Below are 12095 nucleotides of genomic sequence, written 5' to 3' on the forward strand. Positions count from 1 at the left end.
GAGGTGGTATGATGGTGACCAAACAGTACCTGGGAGGTGGTATGATAGTGACCAACAGTACCTGGGAGGTGGTATGATGGTGACCAAACAGTACCTGGGAGGTGGTATGATGGTGACCACAGTACCTGGGAGGTGGTATGATGGTGACCAAACAGTACCCTGGGAGGTGGTATGATAGTGACCAACAGTACCTGGGAGGTGGTAATGATAGTGACCAAACAGTACCTGGGAGGTGGTATGATGGTGACCAACAGTACCCGGGAGGTGGTATGATAGGTGACCAACAGTACCCGGGAGGTGGTATGATGGTGACCAACAGTACCTGGGAGGTGGTATGAATAGGTGAACGACAACAGTACCCTGGGAGGTGGTATGATATGTGACCAACAGTACCCTGGGAGGTGGTATGATGGGACCAACAGTAACCTGGGAGGTGGTATGATAGTTTGACCAACAGTACCCTGGGAGGGTGGTATGATAGTGACCAACAGGTACCTGGAGAGGTGGTATGAATAGTGACCAACAGTACCCTGGGAGGTGGTATGGATAGGTGAACAAAAGTACCCGGGAGGTGGGTCTGATAGTGACCTAACAGTACCCTGGGAGGTGGTATGATTAGTGGACCAACAGTACCTGGGAGGGTGGTATGATAGGTGACGCAACAGTAACCGAGGGAGGTGGTAATGAATAGTGACCAACAGTACCCTGGGAGGTGGTATGCATAGTGACCACAGTACCTGGGAGGTGGTGATAGTGACCAACAGTACCTGGGAGGTGGTATGATAGTGACCAACAGTACCGGAGGTTGCATGATAGTGACCAACAGTACCTGGGAGGTGGTATGATAGTGACCAACAGTACCTGGGAGGTGGTATGATAGTGACCAACAGTACCTGGGAGGTGGTATGATAGTGACCAACAGTACCGGGAGGTGGTATGATAGTGACCAACAGTACCTGGGAGGTGGTATGATGTGACCAACAGTACCTGGGAGGTGGTATGATAGTGACCAACAGTACCGGGAGGTGGTATGATAGTGACCAACAGTACCTGGGAGGTGGTATGATAGTGACCAACAGTACCCGGGAGGTGGTATGATGGTGACCAACAGTACCTGGGAGGTGGTATGATAGTGACCAACAGTACCGGGAGGTGGTATGATAGTGACCAACAGTACCTGGGAGGTGGTATGATAGTGACCAACAGTACCCGGGAGGTGGTATGATGTGACCAACAGTACCTGGGAGGTGGTATGATGGTGACCAAACAGTACCTGGGAGGTGGTATGATAGTGACCAACAGTACCTGGAGGTGGTATGATAGTGACCAACAGTACACGGGAGGTGGTATGATAGTGACCAACAGTACACGGGAGGTGGTATGATAGTGACCAACAGTACACGGGAGGTGGTATGATAGTGACCAACAGTACCGGGAGGTGGTAGGATAGTGACCAACAGTACACGGAGGTGGTATGATGGTGACCAACAGTACCGGGAGGTGGTATGATAGTGACCAAACAGTACCCTGGGAGGTGTATTATAGTGACCAACAGTACCTGGGAGGTGGTATGATAGTGACCAAACAGTACCTGGGAGGTGGTATGATAGTGACCAACAGTACCGGGGAGGTGGTATGATGGTGACCAAACAGTACCTGGGAGGTTGGTATGATGGGGGGGGGAACAAACAGTACCTGGGAGGTGGATGATAGTGACCAACAGTACCTGGGAGGTGGTATGATAGTGACCAAACAGTACCTGGGAGGTGGTATGATGGTGACCAAACAGTACCTGGGAGGTGGTATGATAGTGACCAACAGTACCTGGGAGGTGGTATGATAGTGACCAACAGTACCTGGGAGGTGGTATGATAGTGACCAACAGTACCTGGGAGGTGGTATGATAGTGACCAACAGTACCTGGGAGGTGGTATGATGTGACCAACAGTACCTGGGAGGTGGTATGATAGTGACCAACAGTACACGGGAGGTGGTATGATAGTGACCAACAGTACCGGGAGGTGGTATGATAGTGACCAACAGTACCGGGAGGTGGTATGATAGTGACCAACAGTACCGGGAGGTGGTATGATAGTGACCAACAGTACACGGGAGGTGGTATGATAGTGACCAACAGTACCGGGAGGTGGTATGATAGTGACCAACAGTACCCGGGAGGTGGTATGATGTGACCAACAGTACCCGGGAGGTGGTATGATAGTGACCAACAGTACCCGGAGGTGGTATGATGGTGACCAAAAGTACCTGGGAGGTGGTATGATAGTGACCAACAGTACCTGGGAGGTGGTATGATGGTGACAAACAGTACCTGGAGGTGGTATGATAGTGACCAACAGTACCTGGGAGGTGGTATGATGGTGACCAACAGTACCCTGGGAGGTGGTATGATGGTGACAAACAGTACCTGGGAGGTGGTATGATGGTGACCAAACAGTACCTGGGAGGTGGTATGATAGTGACCAAACATACCTGGGAGTGGTATGATAGTGACCAACAGTACCCTGGGAGTGTATAGATAGTGACCACAGTACCTGGGAGGTGGTATAATATTGACCAACAGTACCTGGGAGGTGGTATGATAGTGACCACAGTACAACAGTTCAACCACCTGGAGGTGGTTGAAACAGATCAGTAAACTGGTAGTGGTTGTTGATTATAGAACTGGTGAGAATGGAGATAGAGTTAGTGTTGGTGGTTGGAAACAGTCTAGAAGTGGTTGATCAGTGAGATCAGGAGATTGATGGTGGTGAAAGTAAGAACAGTGGTAGTTATTGATGGCTAGAATAATGGTGGCGGTGAATATGCTGTTCATTCATAATATAAGTTGCCTCATATATAAATATTATGACATATTTGTAATATTATACATATTTAGGTGTAGGTTTGGTTAGATATTTAGGATCTGTTGACAATTATTTGTATTTGCAGAACGTGAGTGTAGTATTTCAATCCGTCTTCGACTCAAGTCCATTATATCCAACGGTCGACCTGGATGTCCACAAAACGGGGTGTCACACACGACTCACAAATGATGACGTTCGAAACATTTCTCGAACAGTGCTTCGCAGACGACGTCTGTTAGAATCGCAACTCTGTAAATGCAGAGTATTTGCAGTACTCACGAACTTCAAGTGCAAAAAAGTGTCAACAGCGTCTAAATATCAAACCCAACCTACGCCTATATATGGACAATATGCAAATATATAATAATATTGATTTATGTGTGAGAACGTTCCTAGTATTAATGAACAGCAGTCTAATATTGATGAATCCATCATTGGGGTCGGCTGGTTAATGGAATGAACATATAGCATGAGGATGTTAACATTTTGAACATTATATTTTCATAGTAATATGGAAACATGTAGGAAAAAAAACCATTATCAATGAGAAATATGTGTGTGGCAATAGCTTAGTCTCGATAGGAATTTCCGGAACAATTCTAGTTCATATTCGCGGTCCGATACAGGCGGAACAGCTGCCAATCACTCGTATGATCACTCTAGCCTTCTCGTCTCTATATTGTGTGAGTTTATGTAAACTTTCGCTTATTCCGATGAGTGAGTCCTTGTTGACCTTTGTAACCTGAGCTTTTTGTAGAGCAGAATGACGTCGCCTGATGACAATGGGTTCCTCCCCCTGTCGAAACCCACACTGTGATAAGCCTCCGGGTATAAGTGTTGGAGCCATGGCAGCAAGCTGGCGCAGTTTACACCTGCACCCAGAGCACATCTGCACCCCACAACAGCATATCTGTTTACCTGTCTCACGTCAAGTGCCGGAAGAAACACAACAGAGCCCGGTAGTCCAGTAGTGTCCAGTGTCTTGTGTACAGCGTCAGGTGTCCAGGTCGTCCAACATGATCAAGCGCAGTCTTCTCATCATTACCCTGGCGGTGAGGAACAGTATGGGCCCCAGGACGCTCCCAGGGGCATTATCGGGGGTAATTAATGAAGTAATGCTTCCAATCTCCTAAACACACGTCACACATCTCAGGGGCTGAGGTTTATTACAGTTAGAATATTTACACATTTTACATATTGGATGTCTCCAATATGTAATATGTCCGAATATATTAATAACGGTCCGACTTAGTAATACCATTATTAAATCGGACCATTATCAATAAAATATCATAACATTTCTGCTCTCCTTCAATCAGGTGGTGTGCGCCGTTGGGATTCTCCAGCAAGACGCCTGTCTCCCCGACTGTAATGGGAAAAATCCTCTTGACAAAGTACCTGATCCCAAGAACTGCACCAACTATTACATCTGTATTGATGATGGTATTTATTCGGATCACGCTGTTCCCTGCCCAAGTGGCAATTATTTTGATCCAAGTTCATCTGCGTGTGCCCCTGGATCTGCAGACGATTGTGAAGCTCCCTGCAAGCCTTCAGATTGCCACATCACCTGCAACGGCTCCTTCAGCTTAATTAGTGATCCATTAGAATGTGGTAAATACTATGTTTGCATTGCGGGATCACCAGGCTTACCAGTTACCTGTAGCCCTGACGCGCCCTACTTCAACGGTGTAAACTGTGTCGATGACAAAGAAGTGTGTTGCATAGTCTCGTGTGATCCCTACTGTCAGCCAGGGATCGTGGAGACCCCCGACCCCACAGACTGCACCAAGTACTACATGTGCAATGAAGAGGGAGCTGTGGACCCAAATTTACACTTTTCTTGTGGTAGCGGTGAACACTTTGACTACCAAATTGGTCGATGTGCCTCAGGTGCTACTTGCAACCCCTTGTGTCCTCCCACAACTTATTAAGTACATTGCTGTCGGGAACTTGAATAACTACCACAACCACATCAATAACTACCACATCAATTACTACCACATCAACAACCACCACATCAACAACCACCACATCAACAACAATCACATCAACAACTACCACATTAACAACATCAACAACAATCACATCAACAACTACCACATTAACAACCACCACATTAACAACCACCACATTAACAACCACCACATCAACAACCACCACATCAACAACCACCACATCAACAACCACCACATTAACAACCACCACATTAACAACTACCACATCAACAACCACCACATCAACAACCACCACATTAACAACTACCACATCAACAACCACCACATCAACAACCACCACATTAACAACCACCACATCAACAACCACCACATCAACAACCACCACATCAACAACCACCACATTAACAACCACCACATTAACAACCACCACATTAACAACCACCACATCAACAACCACCACATTAACAACCACCACATTAACAACCACCACATTAACAACTACCACATCAACAACCACCACATTAACAACCACCACATTAACAACCACCACATTAACAACCACCACATTAACAACTACCACATCAACAACCACCACATTAACAACCACCACATCAACAACCACCACATCAACAACCACCACATCAACAACTACCACATCAACAACCACCACATTAACAACCACCACATCAACAACCACCACATCAACAACCACCACATTAACAACTACCACATCAACAACAATCACAGCAACATCTTCCACTTTTACTAGCCAGACTTTAACCAGTCAGCCAGACTATGACCAGTCAGCCAGACTGTGACCAGTCAGTCAGACTGTGACCAGTCAGTCAGACTGTGACCAGTCAGTCAGACTCATAACAGTCAGCCAGACTGTGACCAGTCAGCCAGACTGTGACCAGTCAGCCAGACTGTGACCAGACTCATAACAGTCAGCTAGACTGTTACTAGACAGCCAAGCTGTTGCCAGTCAGCTAGACTGTTACTAGACAGCCAAGCTGTTGCCAGTCAGCTAGACTGTTACTAGACAGCCAAGCTGTTGCCAGTCAGCTAGACTGTTGCCAGTCAGCTAGACTGTTACTAGACAGCCAAGCTGTTACCAGTCAGCTAGACTGTTACTAGACAGCCAAGCTGTTACCAGTCAGCTAGACTGTTACCAGTCAGGTAGACTGTTACTACACAGCCAAACTGTTACCAGTCAGGTAGACTGTTACTAGACAGCCAAGCTGTTGCCAGTCAGCTAGACTGTTACTAGACAGCCAAGCTGTTGCCAGTCAGCTAGACTGTTGCCAGTCAGGTAGACTGTTACTACACAGCCAAACTGTTACCAGTCAGCTAGACTGTTACTAGACAGCCAAGCTGTTGCCAGTCAGCTAGACTGTTACTACACAGCCAAACTGTTACCAGTCAGCTAGACTGTTACTAGACAGCCAAACTGTTTCCAGTCAGCTAGACTGTTACTACACAGCCCAACTGTTACCAGTCAGCTAGACTGTTACTAGACAGCCAAACTGTTTCCAGTCAGCTAGACTGTTACCAGTCAGCTAGACTGTTACTAGACAGCCAAGCTGTTGCCAGTCAGCTAGACTGTTACTACACAGCCAAACTGTTACCAGTCAGCTAGACTGTTACTAGACAGCCAAACTGTTTCCAGTCAGCTAGACTGTTACCAGTCAGCTAGACTGTTACTAGACAGCCAAACTGTTACCAGTCAGCTAGACTGTGGAAATGAAATTTTTTCTTATTGATTGTTTACATGATTTGCATTTAGAAAATAAATCTTTAAATGTTGATAAAGTGAATTTATTCAGGGCTGAACTGTGTATATTTACATCTTGGTTCTGTATAATGTAATGGAATATATAATGTAATGGAATATATAATGTAATGGAATATATAAATGATGAATTAATATTATGTATGTTATGCTTGTTAAATGTAATAAAATAAATATTAGTGAGACTTAGAGTGCCATTTTTACCTCTGATGCATATAGTCTTATGTGTGGGAACTCAAGATTAAAATGTCATTGACGGTGCCAGTCTGAAGGATATGTAGGATGTAGGCTGTTGCCACAGCCTCTTCTCCTTCAGTTTCCTCAAAATACTACAAATACGACCACTGGAATATTTCCATAATGGAGAATATTATCCCAATAATGCTCGGTAATGTGTCCAAGATGGACAAAGCTGTTCTTCTAGCCACGAGGGCTCCTCATACTGGAGATTTTCCTCTGGCTGCATCTAATTCCTGATTGGACACTTTGCATTCTCACCTTTGTCGTCTCCAAACATCCGAGTATCTGCAGCAGTTCAGCAGCTGACCATTATGTGCGTGATATAATTATGTATGTGAGCGGGAAGGAAATCATGACATGAACATGTCAGATGTTAATAACATAACATTTGTAATAGTTTGTTTCACGGCACAAAGAGAACTTCAACTGTTCAGACTCGATGACAGTCTGAGGTCTTCAGATCTGGGTCAGTATGGAAGACATTATTGAGATATATTTCCTTATGACATAGAGATTAACAGATTAACAAATTCACAGATCTAACAACTAGTTAGACTGTTGACAATCAAGAGCAGAGTTTCTCAACATTTTTACCCTTGTGGAACCCTTGAAATAATGTTCTTGTCAAGTTGTTCTTGTTCTGCACCCCCCCCCCCGCCAGCATAAATATTATTATATAATATATTTACAATCTAAAATATATTTAATCACAAAAAACTCCAACGTATCTTCAAACACAAATAATAAACACTGACAATCTTCCATGAAACCCCCGGTTGAGAGACGCTAGTCAAGAGGGTTCAGATTCACGCTACAAGACTACATGCTACAAGCAGGTAGTGTGGGCTACACATGTTGACCCACACTTACCTCCAGCACGGTGGGTCTCAAGATGGTGGCACCGCTCTACTCTGAGAGACTTGCTTGTAATTAAAGCGACATTTTAATATGCTTAGTGAGCCTTCGTTTCTTGGATTACTACGCACTAAAGAATGAAGGAATTAGAGAATTTATTTTTGCGAGGGGTTATCTTGAGATGATTTAGGGGTTTAGCATCCCCGTGACCCGGTTCTCGACCAGGCCTCCTTTTTGTTACACACCCCCAGGAAGCAGCCCGTAGCAGCTGTCTAACTCCCGGGTACCCATTTACTGCTAGGTAACAGGGGCATCAGGATGAACTAAATATTTTGCTCATTTGTCTCCATCTTCACCCGGATCCTCAGGACTAAGAATCCGAAGCGCTGTCCACCCAGCTGTCAGGCGCCCATAGGTGGGGAAGGGGAAACGAGACCCCAAAACAACCAATGTCCTGTTTCAGCATTTCAGAATTACAATCCAGAGTGGAAACGACAGCTGCATGAGGGGAAAACAACTTAGAAAACGGATACAGACGGGGAGGGAAAATCTCACCGAGGTAACGAAAAAACATGAGGCCTACAAGGCGCCGTCGGAAAAAGCAAAACGGCGCCTCGTAGTCCTCATTTCCACTACTCACGTCAACCCTCACAGTTGGGCTCACTCCTCAACTTGAGAACGTAAAACAGGTGTAACTCACACGTCTCCAATTCCCATCACCTCACCAGGTGGTCAACAGGGACAATGGCCAGACGAAACACTGGGTGCGAAACCAGCTTCAGAGGTTTCGCACAGAAACAGTGTACTTACATCAATCTCACCGGCCGGTCACATATATACACTCACACATACGACAACCCCACTTGCTGCTGCTGTAGGTGGTGAAGTAGGCGTTCTCACTACTTTGTACACGTGGTCGGCAGGACCACGGGGTGGCTGGACCACGGTGTCCTCACATACAGGCTAGGGTGGCGCAGTGGCAGGTACCTCTCGCTCGGCCTAGGGTAGGCGGGATGAGCAAGACACGGCGGTACGACCAGGGTACAGCGCTACGACGGTACGGCACGTGAGAATGACAAGAGTCCTGCACTGTTCACTGTTAATTCCTCGGAATTATGAATTTAAGGTTTCCAACACAACACTGAAACCTTCCCAAGATCGTCTCTCCCAGGTACCTTGTAGCTAAGGCACGATAGACGACGGATGTCACTACCACACGACGATAACAGCCTCCCCCAGTCCAGTTTACTCTGGGATGGCGTCCCACAATCACGAGGCTCGGGTGACAATCCCTCAAAGTTCACACTTTAATATCGCCGATTCCTCTCCCCACGATGCCGGATTCTTACTCCCACGGTATCGGGATGATGGCACGACGACGAGAGTGACTTGTGTCGTTTCAGGTGGTATTTTAGGTGCCTGGCCCTAGCACGAGGAATTACGTCCACCTCAAGCAACGTCCACTGTAAGAATCCTTTGTGGTGCCAAAGATGGCCCCAAGGCGCTCACGCGGTATCCTTGGCTTCTTGACCAATCACGGCTCAGCATCTCAGGAGGCCTGGAGCCTCAACCAATCACTGTCCTTCCATGACAACGCTACCCCCTCTATCACAAGGGAAACATGTGATAGGGGTCAGCTCACAACCGTTAACCCCCCCCCCCTCACTACACTTGAACTAGTACACAATTTCAACAGAAATCAACTCTTTGCTGTAACTTTCCCCACAGACCTGATACAGCGATCACAATGACATTAATGACTAGCACTCGTCATGGGCTGTCCACCGACACCCAGCACGACTGTTTAAGAGTTGTATTTCGAAAATTGAGTCAAGGTGCACATGCACTCGTGCACACTGCACTGTGTATCCATTCAGTGCACATGGGAGCTGGAAAAATCCATCTTCTTACATATACCTACTTATGATACTATGTGGGGGGAGTTACCTTCAACACAGTGACTCACTATCGAGGAGCAACGCCAAGTCAAACTTGAATCAACGTTGAAGTAACGTTGATTCTACGATGAAATAACATTGATTCAATATCGATCCAACTCCATTCTTGGACATTGTGCTCACTTGGAACTGCCTTCTCTTAATTGTCACTCAGTCAACCTGCTCAGTATTCTTACACTGAGGAACTGTTTCCTTGCATCACTGTGGCTCATCTAAAGTTCTATCGTAGTCTTCTCGTAACAACTCGGGATGTCACCACTGCAACATTTGCAACAATGGCAGCAGCTACCAATGTAGCGTTTGTGTATACGAACAATTCGCTGCAATGGTTGCTATAATCTTGTAACACTTTTAGGCTGTAATAATTGAAGTTATATAACCCAGAGAGCTGGAAGAGTCCGTCCTCACAGCAAGAAATTCTCAGACCAGTTAGCAAGGAAGGAGGGAGAGTTGATCAAGGTGTTAGAGATATCTCGACAGTTAATACAGACCAGAATGAAGATAAGGTTACTAATAAAACAAATATTGCCGCCACCACTCCTCTTGGAACTTTAATTATCAGGTTAATTGACTTGGGAGGAAACTAGTCAACTAACACCAAGTGCTTAGGGAATTTAATCTTTTAATACTTACTGGGTGAATGGAATTTTTACATTTTACTTCATGACTTACAAGGGGAATATATTTACTCATAAAAATGCTCATAAGATCACAGGTAATGTCCAGAACAATTCAATATCTATGTCTCAATTAATTAAGGGAAAATATATAAAATACACAGGAGATAATTAAACAGTAACTTTATTTAATAATGCAAATTAGTTAACCCTAAGCTAGTAACATCTTACTTCTAAAAGGCATGGTAATGGACTACAAATTGTAAAGGAACTGAAAACAAACAATTACGTTCATCCACTGTTTCTACTCTGGCGATGTGGTGGCCCGGTGGCCGGTAACCCCTACCTCCTCTAGCACTCCAGGTCACACTGAAAGATCTTTTACTCTCCATCCTTCAAGGTGAAGTACAGCATCACCCTCAGGCTGTTATACTCTAGAAACTCCGCCCCTCTACTAGGCCTACACCCAATCAGTTTGAACCAAGGCCTCGGACCTGGCACCCTCAGCCAATGACGATTAATCTTTGTCCCTTCTCCAATGAACAACTTAAAAACTCTGGCGGCGAAGTTTTCTCACAAAACTGGATAAAAGTGAGTCTGGCCTACAGAAGGGGAACATTTGACTGCAACTTCTTAATACGACACAGTTGTAACCTTACTCACTCGCCGACCCAGAGGAAAAACAATTAAACGTATATGGTTCAACCACTAGACGAGGGCCGGGATAGTAGGGGAGAGGGTGTGGGAACCGACCTGTGAGATTTATATTTACGTTATATTTACGTTAATATATATTTCGATAGCAATTGTATGATGTTAAGTGGACTGTATTTCTGCAATAATCTCACAAATCGATCCACTACACATTAGGGGGGGGGGGTTTATATTGAATTTATATATATGCAGCCAATCAAACTACAGTATTAAACTACATATATTAGTATATATTGAGGAGGTTCCTTATCTTATTATACAGCAGGCTTAGTTCACCAGATATAACTAGGATGTGGACACCAAATTTCCTCTTTGAGGCAGCTTCCATCACCAAGTAACTGATGCACAAAGTTTGCTTCCTCTTCTTGACCTGTCAAAAGGGCGCTAGCTATGAAGCCAGAATCCTAATATATGACAGCTATATCAGAGAAAACACTGTATAATTAATCAGATAAGGACCAAGGCTTAATTACCTTTTATTAAGAGGCTGTTCATTCTAACCGGTACGCCCTATCTACTGACATTAATGGCCAAAAATGATTAGATAAATGGGTTTTGGCAGAACACTTTCCTTGTATTTGTTGACAGCGTGTTGATGATGGCAGACCTTTGGTTTCCAAAACACTTCGTCTAAGAGAAATTAACAGGAGCCGAATTTGCTCCCGTGCGCCTCTGGTCTAAGAACAACAATAGCTGACCACTCCCTCACCACTGACGCCTCCCTCACTTTACAGAGATGTCAGGAAGTGATAGAAGGGTCACATTTACTCTATTTTAATATTGATAATTTAATTAATTTAAATGAGATGTTTTTATGATGGTAAAAGTCCATAGACTAATGTATTTAAGAACAGTTCCCACCATAATAGGTGGTGAATTTATAATAGTATGTGGCAATGATATCCCATTTTCTTTTGATGGAAAATTCCACTACAAGCTACATTTTCTATGGGTAACTTGTGTAGCGAGTAGATTATCCCAATAATATACTCGCTCCAAATGCATTGTTAATATTCCTGTCAACCTTTGGAGATGAATGAGGTGAGGCGTTGCCCGGGCAACACGGTGAGGTGTTGCCCGGGCAACGCCTCACCTCA

General features: G+C 44.9%; 1 protein-coding gene across 1 annotated transcript; it reads left to right on the plus strand.

The window, feature by feature from the left end:
* The first annotated feature begins 3724 nt into the window (after positions 1–3724).
* Positions 3725–6803, plus strand: LOC138363480 (peritrophin-1-like). The gene is made up of 2 exons (XM_069322826.1): positions 3725–3916; positions 4184–6803. Exons 1-2 carry the CDS (start codon positions 3881–3883, stop codon positions 4796–4798), a joined length of 651 nt encoding a protein of 216 aa, XP_069178927.1. The 5' UTR covers positions 3725–3880; the 3' UTR covers positions 4799–6803.
* Positions 6804–12095: the final 5292 nt, after the last annotated feature.

Source organism: Procambarus clarkii, chromosome 11, assembly GCF_040958095.1.
Source record: "Procambarus clarkii isolate CNS0578487 chromosome 11, FALCON_Pclarkii_2.0, whole genome shotgun sequence".
Taxonomy (NCBI): Eukaryota; Metazoa; Arthropoda; class Malacostraca; order Decapoda; family Cambaridae; genus Procambarus; species Procambarus clarkii.

What these genes read in the sequence shown, in the direction of transcription:
- LOC138363480 (XM_069322826.1), top strand. Translation starts at nt 3,881, where the DNA reads ATGATCAAGCGCAGTCTTCTCATCATTACCCTGGCG. An exon ending in TTCTCATCATTACCCTGGCG is followed by an intron (nt 3,917 to 4,183) that starts GTGAGGAACAGT and finishes TCCTTCAATCAG; the next exon opens with GTGGTGTGCGCCGTTGGGAT.